At 40.7% G+C, this 14,099-nt stretch overlaps 1 protein-coding gene and 1 non-coding gene across 2 annotated transcripts; one reads left to right on the forward strand and one right to left on the reverse strand.

Moving 5' to 3' along the window:
* Nucleotides 1–7,391: 7,391 nt before the first annotated feature.
* On the reverse strand, nt 7,392–7,787 carry LOC145099177 (uncharacterized). Its single transcript, XM_079036769.1, has one exon. The coding sequence runs from the start codon at nt 7,785–7,787 to the stop codon at nt 7,392–7,394; it is 396 nt and encodes a 131-aa protein (XP_078892895.1).
* Nucleotides 7,788–8,905: 1,118 nt separating this feature from the next.
* LOC145103515 (small nucleolar RNA R71) lies at nt 8,906–9,012 on the forward strand. The gene has a single exon (XR_013706602.1). It is a non-coding gene; the product is annotated as a small nucleolar RNA R71 (small nucleolar RNA).
* Nucleotides 9,013–14,099: the final 5,087 nt, after the last annotated feature.

Below are 14,099 nucleotides of genomic sequence, written 5' to 3' on the forward strand. Positions count from 1 at the left end.
ACTATCTCAAAACAGGGTGTACTCGGCGAGTAGCAGACCCAACTCGCCGAGTAGGTTCTAGTTATCCGTCTCAAATCAGGAGTCGTGACTTATCTTCTGGAATATTCTAATGGACTCGCCGAGTAGGAAAGCTTTTGTCCCTCAATCTTCATTCTTTGGTCTCTAATTGCTTCCCCTTGTTCCTTTTCACTCCCAAGCATGTCTTTTGGACTGAAAACAAAATTTAAACAGTATTAAGTACCTTTTGTCCACATTATACACATAATTAGTTAAAAATGAATAAAAATGTATGCTAAATAATTAACTAATTATGCACATATCAAAATACCCCACACTTGACTTTTGCTTGCCCCCAAGCAAAACTGAATTTTAAACATATTAGAACCACATATGACAACTCCAATCTAACCCAACCATTATGCCAAGACCGCAACACATGCATTTGTGTCTAAAATTGTCCTAAATATCCCCATACTCCAAATACTCACAATCCTCATAAACATTCGCCCACTCACCCCGAACTATGCTCATTTTATGCATCCCTCTGAATCCATCCGTTGAAAACCTCTTACCCTCAAGGTATTTTTAGTTGAGCAACCCAAGCATACATAATCTAGAATTACAATTTATGATACCACTATGGAGCTCTTTTGAATTATTCACTTCCTTGATAATTTGATCTTTGATCTCTTTGAATTCACCACTTTGTTGTTTGATTTTTGGTATCTTCAACTTTTTGAATTTCTTGGAATTTTGATCTTTTGATCTTCACTTTATTTGCTCCAAAATTCTTCAAACTTTTCTTGCAATTCTCTCTCTCTCTCTCTTTTTTTTTACATGTACCTTTTTTTTCACTCAAAAACCTACATGCTTAAGCAGGGGCGCTCAACCTCAACCTTTATTGGCTAACGATAATAATTTTCCTAGATACATTTCAGGTTTAGGCTGCTAAACAGATTGCATCCCTCAGGCTGAGCGAGGCCGTGTTTTTGTCCCATGATTTCACTGGAATAAGGAAGCCACAAATGCACTAGAACGTGTATAGGCTCAACTAAACATTTGGGTTTTCATGCAATTATCAACACAATTCTAACATGGAATCCTAATTTGCTTTTACAAAAATTTTCTAAATTAAGTCCTAAGTAATATTTTTGGTATGCAACAATTGTTTTTTAAAATTAGCCTAAATTAAGATTCTAAATTTTCTAATATGTGACCAACCCCCTACCCCACACTTATTTTATGCAATGCCCTCATTGCATATTATGCAAAAAATAAAAATGCAAATATAGAGAGAATTGGAACAAACTCCCCTGGGGTAGCAGTCGATAGGTTGATACTCTTTTCTTCAGCTCCATCTTCACTTGACTTTAGCCATGGAAACAGCTCATCCATGTCTTGGGTGTCATGTGTCTCGTGTGGTTGACAACTCGAAAATATCTCGGAACAAGCTTCTTAGAAAACCCCCAGTAACAATTCTTCACAAAAAGTGGATAAATGCTGCAGTGAAAGTGCTCAAAACAGCGCTGCAACTCGAAAATTACAAGTCTACTCGGCGAGTAGTGGCGTGTACTCGGCGAGTAGGGCTTGACTTGGAACTTTAACGTGTAATATCCCATGTACTCGCCGAGTAGAAGTTGTGCGCTCGGCGAGTAGGCACTGTATTGCCAAAACTAATCCAACTCATGTTCCTTTCGACTCAGGTTTTGAAATTGGAAATTTCACTGACCCTCACTCTAAATCCTTCAGCAGCAACACTCTCCATTACTCTCGACTCTAACGGACTCAATCCTAAGGACAAGACTCCGTACTTTTCTTGAACATCTCTCATTCCTTACTTGACCCTCAACAATTTATTATGCTCCATAACCTTCCATCCCTGAAAAATAAGCAACTAAAAGTGAAAGTAATAAAAATCCTAAAAACAAGAATTATCCAAGTTTTAACAATTGTTCAAACAAAACATCATAAAAACACAAAACATAAAAATAAACTCTTAAATCTTCTTCTTCCATATCGGCTCCTCCCGCACCACTTCCTCCTTCTTCATTTCTCCTCCTCATTCTTTCGTCCCAACTCATAATGTATGGATAGCCGGGTCCAGGTCTTGGGGCAATGCTCATCTGTTGCAAGAGGTATTCAAAAGATTGATTATTATAATTAAACCCTCGTCCAATATCGTCCAAATAGCGCCGGTACTCCACTTGATTCCACCCATCGTTGTCCTCCTCCACCGGAATAACCGGTGGGTCTTCTCGTACCCGCTCGCTATGTTGTCGTACCCGCCTTCCCGGCTCCTCGGGGATTGCCGGCTCGTCTGCATGTGGAATGGAAAATGAATCACCAAACTTCTCAACGATCCGTGCCCTCCTGTATAATGCAGTGTTGAATGGTGGAGGGTGAATGGCCGTGAGTGCCCTAGCTTGTTGCAAATCTAGGACCCCAAACGACCTGGCAAGCCTAGTAACAAACATGCCTCCATTAATTTTGGAGTTAACTTTTTCCTTAACCGCCCCTTCATCAAGAAATTTGGCGATGCAATAGGGGAGATTGCAGAAAGCTTCGGGAGTAATAATACTCCAAAGATAGAAAATATCAAGGGTTGGGACCTTGTCCCAATCCTTCCGCATGTTGATGGTGTTGGCCACGAAGCGGTGAATAAGGCGATGGATCGGCGAGCGAATATGACCCTCCTGAGCGGTAGAAGGAATATACACCCGGTTAGCTATTGTGTTCCACCATGTAGAGGCCACCACTGCCTCGGGAAGTTCCTTATGGCAGTTCTCCAGAAAAGCTTCAAAGTCCTCAGTCATCATTGTGCTCTGGTCATAAATCCCCAGCCTCCAAGAAAACTCAGCAATGCTGCACTGTCGCAGCTCCCCACCCAAAGAAAAAGACATTATGTTGGGGTTGTAATACTCACTACCACCTCAGAATGAGATGGTAGCAAAAAATTCCCAACACAATTCAGCATAAACAGGCTCTTGTATTTTGAATAATTGTAACCAACCATCACATGTGATGGTGGTATACCCCAAACTGCACTCCTTCACCAAATATGGTGTGAGCTCCTCCTCCAATCCCACATTTCCCAACCAATCCCAATCAACAACGTTGGGCAAATGGATTTCCTTCTGTTTGAGCGCCTCTAATCTGTTTTTGGCCCGAGCTTGGGATGATTTGGAAGTCATTTGTTGAAATGAAAGCCACAGGATATCACTTTGGCTCCCCCTAGAAGACTGCCCCCTTCTGGCCATGATACCTGCATAACAACATCAAAGGAACACAAACAAACAATACCCAGCAATTAAAAACGAACGAATCAGGTCTGAATAGTCCTCTACTCGGCGAGTAGGATGAACATCGGTAACAGTTTGTGCCGATCATGTATAGGCTGTCTAAAACTCCAAATTCTTCACAGGGGTTTGTTGTAATGAGTCATCTAACCATAAATCCAAAAGAAATTTCTCCTAACATTACCTAATTCATGGCTAAATTAAAACCCTAGAATTTGAGGAAACCCCCAAATCCGAATTTAAGCAAAATAGGCGCAAATCAACGATAAAGCTTGAACCTTTGATGAGTTTTAAGTGTAAAGATGTTACCTTTTCCTTTGAAAGACGAAGATTAAGTGGAAATTTGAAGAAATCGCAGAGAACGCTTGAAGGAACGCTGTGCACGACGAGTATAGGGGTTAAATGGGTGAAAACCCTTATTTTACAGATTATATATCATCCGTGTAAATTGGCTACTCGCCGAGCAGAAAGGTTCTACTCGCCGAGTAGAAATGTCGTTACGCGTTTTATTGGGTTACTCGGCCAGGTGCTCGCTGAGTATACGTGCCTACTCGACGAGTAATCCTTGTAGTTTGAAAAAAAATTGAATGTTTTGAAAAATTAATGTATTTTCTCATTTTTTTAGCCATCCACCCCACACTCTAGGCATTGCTTGCCCTCAAGCAATTATATTCTTAAAAGAAAACAAAGGAAAAAAAATAATAAAAATAAAGGAAAGAAAATGCAAACTTGAAACTCGGGTTGCCTCCCGAGAAGCGCTTATTTTTAGGGAGTCATTAGCTGGACTCCTCCCCTTCTACGTAGTTGCAATCCCTTCCAGCAACAACAACTCTTCCATTCCTTCATTCTGGGGGACTCCTTCTTCATACTTTTTGACCCTATGGCCATTGAACTTGAAAGGTGTGCCATCTCTTGACAATAGCTCTATAGCATCATGTGGAAAAACCGTCTTCACCAGAAAAGGACCATCCCATCTTGACTTGAGTTTTCCCGAGAAAAGCTTTAGTCGTGAATTAAAGAGCAACACTTTTTGGCCTTCATGAAATTCTTTATTTTCTTTGATCCTTTTGTCATGCCACATCTTGGTCTCTTTATAGATCAACGAACTAGAGTATGCATCATTTCTAAGCTCCTCAAGAGCATTCATTTGCATCAACCGGTTGCTTTTGAGATCCTCCATGTTGAAGTTACACATCTTTAAGGCCCAAAACGCCTTATGCTCTATTTCCACCGGCAAATGGCATTGCTTTCCATAAACTAACCTATATGGTGTAGTACCAATAGGTGTTTTGAAAGCTGTACGAAAAGCCCAAAGTGCATCATCTAGCTTATTTGACCATTCCTTGTGATTGCTCCCCACAAATTTCTCCAAGATTCGCTTTAAAGCTCGATTTGTCACTTCGGTTTGTCCACTAGTTTGTGGATGGTAGGATGTAGAAAACTTATGGGTTACCCCATATTTCTTTAACACCTTCTCCAATTAGTCATTGGCAAAATGTGTGCCTCGGTCACTTATAAGAGCTTTCGGGACTCCAAATCGTGAAAATAACTTCTTTAAAAACCGCACCACCACCCGACCGTCATTAGTTGGTAACGCTTGTGCCTCCGCCCATTTGGATACATAATCCACCGCCACCAATATGTATTTGTTTCCTTTAGACATGGGAAATGGTCCCATGAAGTCGATTCCCCACACATCAAACACCTCGCACACTTGGATACTATGATGTGGCATTTCATTTCGAGATGAAATGTTTCCCACTCTTTGACAAGCATCACATTCTTTGACAAATTGGGCTGCATCTTTAAAAATTGTGGGCCAATAGAACCCAATGTCAAAGATCTTCTTTGCAGTGTAGTGTGCTCCATGATGTCCACCCGTGGGCCCGCTATGACAATGCTCTAATATCTTTCGGCTTTCATTCCCGAACACGAATCTTCGTATGATCCCATCCGCGCAGCTTCGAAAAAGATATGGTTCATCCCAAAAGTAATATTTTATCTCAGAAAAGAATTTCTTCTTTTGTTGACTTGTGAGATCTTTTGGGATGTAACTACTAGCTAAGTAGTTAGCTATATTTGCAAACCATGGTTCTTCTCCCACGGTCACCATAATATACTCGTCGGGAAAATCATCGCCAACTCTATCTTCGTGCAATTGTAGGTTTTCAAGCCTTGAAAAGTGCTCAGTTGTTACATTCTCCATTCCCTTCTTGTCTCGTATCTCTATGTCAAACTCTTGAAGAACTAGCACCCATCGTATCAGTCTTGGCTTAGCATCCTGTTTGGCAAATAAATACTTGATGGCAAAGTGGTCAGTAAAAACGGTTGTTTTAGATAAAACTAAATAAGGACGAAACTTGTCAAAAGCATACACCACAACTAATAATTCTTTTTCCGTGGTGGTGTAATTTTCTTGTGTTGGATTTAGAGTCTTGCTAGCATAATATATGGGTCGAAAGTGCTTATCAACCCTTTGACCAAGGACAACTCCTAATGCAAAGTCACTAGCATCATACATAATCTCAAAGGGTAAACTCCAATTTGGTGCAACAATGATCAGGGCATTAGTTAATTTTTCCTTTAAAAATTCAAATGCCACTAAACACTCTTTAGTAAAATTAAATGGTGCGTCTTTTAATAATAATTGTGTTAGAGGTCTAGTTATTTTGGAAAAATCTTTTATGAAACGCCGGTAAAAACCCGCGTGTCCTAGAAAACTTCTAATGCCTTTCACATTAGTTGGTGGGGGTAATTTGGCAATGGTGTCAATCTTTGCCTGATCCACTTCAATTCCCATTTTGGAAACCTTTTGGCCCAAAACTGTACCCTCCTTGACCATAAAGTGACATTTCTCCCAATTGAGGACCAAGTCGGTTTTTTCACACCTAGCAAGCATTAAGTCAAGATTTGTTAGACAATCATGGAAAGAAGATCCAAAAACGGAAAAGTCGTCCATAAAAACTTCCATGAATTTTTCCACCATATCGTGGAATTTGGCTGTCATACACCTTTGAAAAGTCGTGGGTGCATTGCATAGCCCAAAGGGCATGCTTCTATAAGCAAAAGTCCCACTTGGGCAAGTAAATGTGGTCTTTTCTTGGTCCATTGGGTCTATGGGTATTTGGAAATAACCCGAGAATCCGTCTAGAAAGCAATAGTAACTATGGCCCGATAGTCTTTCTAACGTTTGATCAATAAAAGGTAAGGGAAAATGGTCTTTACGAGTGGCATCGTTTAGCTTTCAATAATCGATGCACACTCTCCAACCGGTTACCGTTCGTGTCAGAATTAGCTCGTTCTTTTCGTTGGTTATGACCGTCATCCCTCCTTTCTTGGGCAACACTTGGACCGGACTCACCCACGGACTGTCGGAAATGGAATAGATAATTCCCGCATCTAAGAGTTTAACCACTTCCTTCTTGACTACTTCTTGCATATTTGGGTTTAACCATCTTTGGTGCTGTACAACCGACTTTGCTCCTTCTTCCAGATTGTTCTTGTGGGAGCAATAAGATGGGCTTATTCCCTTGATGTCAGTGATGGTCCATGCTATGGCCCGCTTCCGCTTCTTCAACACTTGCACGAGGTCTTCCTTTTCAGAATTGGACAGGTTAGAGGCTATGATTACTGGCTTTTGGTTGCCTTCTTCAAGGAAAGCATACTCCAATTGTTCTGGTAAAGTTTTGAGCTCAGATTTTTGGTTATGACTGTTGGACTCGCCGAGTGCAGGTAAGGTACTCGACGAGTTTATGGCTGCATTCACGAATTCTGCCTTTTCTAAGGAAGAACTCGGCGAGTAGATCGGTCCTACTCGGCGAGTAGGGTTGTCAGTTTGCTTCACCAATTCTTCAAACTCAGCTTCTTCCAGCAGCCTTTCAATCTCCATTAAGTCTTTTTCTGGATCAAATTCTTCATCATCAGTTGTGAACTTGCTGGAATCTTCACTTATGCATTCCTCCAATAACTCGTCAAGCATATCAATTGAGAATGCCGTGTCGTCACTGTTCCTTGCATACTTCATAGCTTGGTCTACCCCAAATGTGACTGAATCTTTTCCTACCCGCAAGGTGAGCTTCGAGTCCCTCATGTCTACTATATCACTTTCCGTGTTGAGGAAGGGCCTCCAAGGATGATTGGAACTTGTGGATCCACCTCCATGTCTAGAATGATAAAATCAGCAGGAAAGACGAATTTGTCCACCTTGACTAGTAAGTCTTCGCATATGCCTCTTGGGAAGGTGACTGTCTTGTTTGCCAAGTGAATTGCCATGCGAATTGGCCTTGGTTCCGGGAGATCCAGCTTCTTAAAGAATGAATATGGCATTAGGTTCACACTTGCTCCCGAATCCGCTAAGGCATGAATAGTAGCCAAGTTGCCAAATTGGCAAAGTAAAGTCAAACTACCCGGGTCACCCTTCTTCTTTGGTAGCTTATTTAGCATAACAGCTGAGAAATTTTCATTGAGGACTACCTTCTTCACTTCTTCCATCTTCCTTCTATTAGTGATAAGTTCCTTAAGGAACTTTGCATATTTAGGCATTTGCATGACGACTTCAATGAAGGGTATGTTGATTTGAAGAGCCTTGATATGATCTAGAAACTTCTGGTACTCCTCTTCCTGCTTCTCCTTTATAGCTCGGGCTGGGTATGGCATTGGAGGCTGATACAACTTTTCAGGGATCTGTTTTTTTTGGATTTGGTAGTGTACTCGCCGAGTCCATACGTGGTACTTGGCGAGTAGGGCTGTCAGATTGTAAATTTTGCTTTTCTGCTTGCTTTTCTGCCTCCCCCTTATGTGATTCCTTGGATGCCTCAGTCTGAATAGGTTCCAGGGGAGTGATTATCTTCCCACTTCTTGTTGTGACTATGTTTATGTGCGCGCCTCGTGGGTTATTTTCAGTTTTGCTAGGAAGTTCGTCCGGTGACCTTTGGTTGATTTGTTGAGCAAGTTGCCCAAGCTGCGTTTCTATATTATGGATAGATGCTTGCTGGTTTCTAAGCATGGTCCTTGTTTCTTGAATTGCAGCATCATGATCACTAAGTCTTTTTTCTGAAGCAGCTACAAATTTGGTGAGCATTTCTTCCAAGCTTGGCTTTCTCTCTTGTACCGGCTCCTCCTTCTGGTAGAAATATCTTCCTTTTTGCCTAAACTTCTCCTCCTTATCCTTCTTGTACTCTTCATAAGGGAGCCACTCTTTCTTTTGTTTGCGCCAGTCTTCATCATATCGGTCTCCGCTTGAGTAACAAACTTGCACCTTCTTGTTGCCATTCTCATCTAAATCACAGTCTCTAGTGAGGTGAGGCCCATTGCAGTTTTCACAACCCACCCGAATAGCATGGATCGTTTGATCCATTTTATCCATCCTCCTATCCATGGTTTTTAGCATATCCATGACCACGGATAAGTCTTCAGTAGCTGCATATGCGGCTCTCCTAGTAACATCATTTCTAGGGTTATGGTATTCTCTAGAGTGTTTAGAGAATTCTTCAATCAATTCCTTGATTACCGGGGGTGGCTTCTTTGTGAGCGGGCCTTGCGAGTCAAGTAACTGCCTAGTTGTGACATTGACTCCATCATAGAAGATGGAGACTTCTTGCTGGCTGTTTAGGTCGTGGTGTGGGTAGTTTCTTATTAAGCTCTTGTACCTCTCCCAAGCTTCATATAGCGACTCTCCAGCTTGTTGTTAAAAGTTAGAAATGGCCTTCTTCAACTTGGCTATCTTGGAAGGTGGGAAAAAGTGATCAATGAATTCTTCTTTCATCTTGGCCCATGTGGCGACTGATCCGGGGGTAAGTGACTTGAGCCAGTCTTTTGCAGCACCTTTGAATGTCACTGGAAGCATGCGAAGTAGCTGAGTCTCACGAGGCACATTTGGAACATTAAAGTAATCAACTACATCATTAACTTCATCCAAATGCTTGTAGGCGTCTTCGTGGTCTTTTCCATAGAAAGGTATTTCTTTAAGTAAAGCTAGGATATGACCCTTGAGCTCGAAAGTAGCAGTTGCGGGAATTGCGGGTTGCACAAGTCCCGGGCCAGTGTCGTTGCGCATCCTCTTCTTCCATTCCCCCATGGGGATTTGATCAATGTTAGCCATAGTGATAGCTAACTCTTCCTCGGAATCGGATTCGTGCTCATATGTAGGCTCCACTTCTTCCTCGGTCTCATACTCAAAATCTTCCTTAACCGGTTCGTCAATTACTAAAGAAGCACTGGATGCTCCTGATTTGCTGCTCTTTTTCTTCCCAAAAACAGTCTTCAAGTTAGACAAAGGTGACTTCTTTGGTGTACTCAAGCTCTCCACATCCTTTCCTTTGTTCCTTTTCAATGCGCATTCAGGATCTTCAAACGGGGGTACCAGCGGGGTGTTTGATCCTCTGATCATGAAAGTCCTGAAATAAACAAGATAAAAACGTAAAAAGAACAAAAAATTGCAACAAAAAATGAAAATTAAATTCCAAATACACTTGTACTCGCCGAGTAGGTGCGACTGCACTTGGCGAGTATCAGTGTAATTTTGAAGAAATTCTAAACTGAATATTAAACCTAAAACAGATGCTAAAACCTAATTTCTAACTACTAAATTGCAATAAATTAACTTTGTGCCAGTAAACTCACACAAAGGATCGAAAAAACTAGGGATTAGATTAATTATTTAGAACCGTTCCCCGGCAACGGCGCCAAAAACTTGATGTGTGTAAAATGCACTTGTTTTATTCCTACTTTTTATTAATAAATTTAGCACATAAAGGCAGTGAACTTGTCTTTTAATGGTATAGTTGGATAAGTAGGGTGTCGATCTCAGGGAACGGGAAAATTAAACTAATGGCTAATTTTAACTAAGCAAATGATGAAAGTAAAAAGGTTTTTTTCTCTAGTTTTGCAAGACTAGAAACTTAAACACACCACAAAAACACTTAATTAACTAAGTAACTAAAGCAAACAACTAATTCACCAAATTTGATAAAGATGTTTCTATTTAGGTTCAACCAATTCACTCCTATGGTTATTTTGAATTTATGATAGATTAATTGTTATTGGCTACCAACTATAGTGGTTAGGTTCATGTTCATTACTCCTAACCCTTAGACAATCAATTAATTCAAGCGGTGATCAAGTGTTTAAACTAATTAATTCCCTAGATTAATGATTTGGATTAAATAAGATTTGTAGTGGTTAATCAAATTAGTGGTTCAATTAACCTCTTGTTTATTGGTTTCTCAAACAAGCTCACACATTAATCTACCCATTATCTTGTTAATCTTAGTTTCATATTCATTATTCCTAAGCATATGATTAAGTGTTCACATAGACATATGAGGTTAACAACTAAGAGATGTTCATGCAGCTTAATTGTCTTCCAATTAACAGAAAATAGTTGTGATTAATGCATAAGGTTCTTTAACAAACTTAATTTAATAAATCACCAATAAGCAGGAGTTACTTGGTATTCCCCAAACAGAAACAAAAACGTATTTAGCTCATAGTTGCAGTAAAAACAAACGCAAAAACATGTTTAACTAAGCTAAACATACTTAATTCCTAAAGCTAAGTGGAACGATCTCAAAACAGGGTGTACTCGGCGAGTAGTAGACCCAACTCGCTGAGTAGGTTCTAGTTATCCGTCTCAAATCAGGAGTCGTGACTTATCTTCTGGAATATTCTAATGGACTCGCCGAGTAGGCTTGTGTACTCGCCGAGTAGGAAAGCTTTTGTCCCTCAATCTTCATTCTTTGGTCTCTAATTGCTTCCCCTTGTTCCCTTTCACTCCCAAGCATGTCTTTTGGACTGAAAACAAAATTTAAACAGTACTAAGTACCTTTTGTCCACATTATACACATAATTAGTTAAAAATGAATAAAAATGTATGCTAAATAATTAACTAATTACGCACATATCAGTCGTAACCTTGAATGTCTTAAAACCTCCATAAGTGCTTAATGGATTAAACTCTTGAGTTCAAACTCCAGATCTACTATTCAAATGTGCTCTAGAACCATAAAGTCTCTAACTTTAAGACTTTGGTTGACTAAAAAGGGGTTAATACATGGTCTTAATCCATTAAGACCTCCTATAAAGAAATAGGGACCAATCTAGCTGAAGGGACATCATTTTTATGCATTAGGACCCATCCTAGGGCCTGAAAGGACAACTTAACTTGACCGAAACAAAGCATGAACAATATTAAGATTCTTGGGACAAGAAGAATGCCAAAAAGTAACCAAAACAAGATCTACACAATTCAAGCATAAAGGTAGAAGCTTTATACCTTCTAAAGCTTCCCAAGATGGTGATAACCCCAGATCTACAAGCTTGATTCCTTCCTTGACTCCTTTGATGCACTAACTTTTTCTTTTGGCACACAAAAACTACATCATAAGATCAAGATGCTCACTATGGGGGTTAGGCTTTACTCAAAATGGCTCAAGAACTTGGAGGCTGGAAAAGATGAGAGGAAATGGTCCATTAGATGCTTAAATACTCCATAAACCTTAAAAGTAAGGGTTTCACCCTGGCACTCATACGCCCATCGTATGTATATGTATGCCCAACGTACTAGGGCATGTCCTAGTATGCTCAGTGTACTCACATATACGCCTAACTTACTACTCAATTTCTCAAAATCACCATTTTGCCACTAGGGCCTCCCTTTGCCACTTCTTTCTAAACCAAGCGCCAAAAATGACATACTTAAAATCCAAGGGATGAATTTGAAGTTACTTGAAAGATGGGGTGTTACAACTCTCCCCCACTTAAATTCGATTTCGTCCTTGAAATCATTCCTTACCAACCTCGACAACCCAACATCCTGAGGGGCACATTCACAACCATGACGATCTTCTAAGGAGACTAACTCCATAGAAAATTCCAACCTGAAGAAAATAAATCCATAATCCTGTGCAACCAATCAACCCTACTTCACCTGAAAATCTACAATTCGGAAACTTGAATTTGGCCTTACTCCCCGACAGACCGCCCATACCAACCATTGTTAATTTCCTTCCCTTTACTCCCTAAACGGACTACTCAACCCTGGAAACATGAGATTCCTACTAGAAAACAGAACCACATATCATACTCTACTACCGACAACTCTTTACTGGACAAAAGAGATTCGATAATCCTTCTAGAGAAAACTAATTATGATGGCAAAATTTCCTAGGATATGATGAACAATGGGAGACAACTGGGAGATGAACCTTTTTATGCGACCGCCAACGCTTCCTTTAACTACCGAACTAATATACACATCACTGCTAGCCCATAACCAGAAAAACCCATGGCTGGCCCGATCAGCGTCGGGCTAGGATACCGATATGTCGAACCCAATCAACCATCGGGTTGAAATTCTCAGGGTTTGTTGGCCTACCGCCTCAACCCTATCACTTCCCATGAGTCTCCGTGCCTACGACTTACACTCGGCCCACACTCGATATCTTGGCCTACTGTATAGAGCAAGACTGCCTCAACCCACCCAAATACAATGTGTCGCCAAGACAATCAGGAGAAAGATCTAAATCAGTTCCTAGAACCTGAAAGACGGGGGCATTCTAACCCAGCAACCATCGATTTCACCATCGACGACATCACACCTTTCGCCTGAAACTCGCAGCTCACACCACAAACCAAAAGCTTTCGTCCGTCAATGCTTCCTTTAACTCCCGAACTAATTATGATGGCAAAATTTCCTAGGATATGATGAACAATGGGAGACAACTGGTAGATGAACCTTTTTATGCCGACTGTCAATGCTTCCTTTAACTCCCGAACTAATAACTGCTAGCCGATAACCAGAAAAACCCATGGCTGGCCCGATCAGCCTCGGGCTAGGATACCAATATGTCGAACCTAATAAACCAAAAGATTCCCCCACTTACCTCACTAACCTATAGAATGCATGCCTCCCACGGATACACTTTCAATTCCTAATGCAAGTTTCCGGTATAAACCATCCTGAAATGGCTATCCGTGAATCCACCCCAAGTTTCTGACTAAAGATACCACAAATCATGCAGAAAAGTTCCTCAAATAGGTCGATAGCGAACCTCTCCTAGTCCGAATCCATATGATACACAAACGTTAGTATAACCTTTGATTCTCTACCATGCCATTACCAACCTCCAAACCGACGAAAGAAGATGATCAAACAAAGAATTTCCGCATCTCATCCGATCGCTAACAATATCTTGTGAACAAAGAGAAATACGAAGCAAACATTCTACATATTCATTTTGATACCCGATTGGCATTCCCAACGGCCCTTGACTGTTCCTTATCCAAACCAACTGATTTATGGGTTCTTCGATCCCCATCAACGTGTCACTACCAAGAGTATCACAAATAGATTAAATGAATAATCATGAACATTATGCCTACAACCCATGACTGGAATGCTCCTGATCCTATACCGACCTTGTCAGTATTATATTGCTCGCCCAATCTTATGGGTCCTAATGATACTCTCCTCCGTTCACTGCCTTAAGGGAACCTAATCACCGTCCCACACAACACTGTATACACACCACTATGATGCAACCCTAGCAAAACCTTACAAACCAATTAATGATCACACCCAAATCGAGGATAGGATAATGGCCGAACTCTTGATCCAATTCGAAGGCTATAACCCAATAGAACCATGTATATTCTTAGGGAAAACCAAAACATATCCAAAAGGAAAGATTTCCCGAGATAAAGCAACACACCACCTCCATCAATAACAGAAGACGTCCACATCACCGATTGAAATAAGATCCCATACTTAATTAAGACTGCACAGATCCTACCCACACAAAACTA

Source organism: Lactuca serriola, chromosome 4, assembly GCF_051521515.1.
Source record: "Lactuca serriola cultivar US96UC23 chromosome 4, Lser_US96UC23_V15, whole genome shotgun sequence".
Classification (NCBI taxonomy): domain Eukaryota; kingdom Viridiplantae; phylum Streptophyta; class Magnoliopsida; order Asterales; family Asteraceae; genus Lactuca; species Lactuca serriola.

Bases quoted from the DNA above. Each gene is read 5' to 3' on its own strand.
- LOC145099177 (XM_079036769.1), bottom strand. From the start codon at position 7,787: ATGGAAGAAGTGAAGAAGGTAGTCCTCAATGAAAATTTCTCAGCTGTT.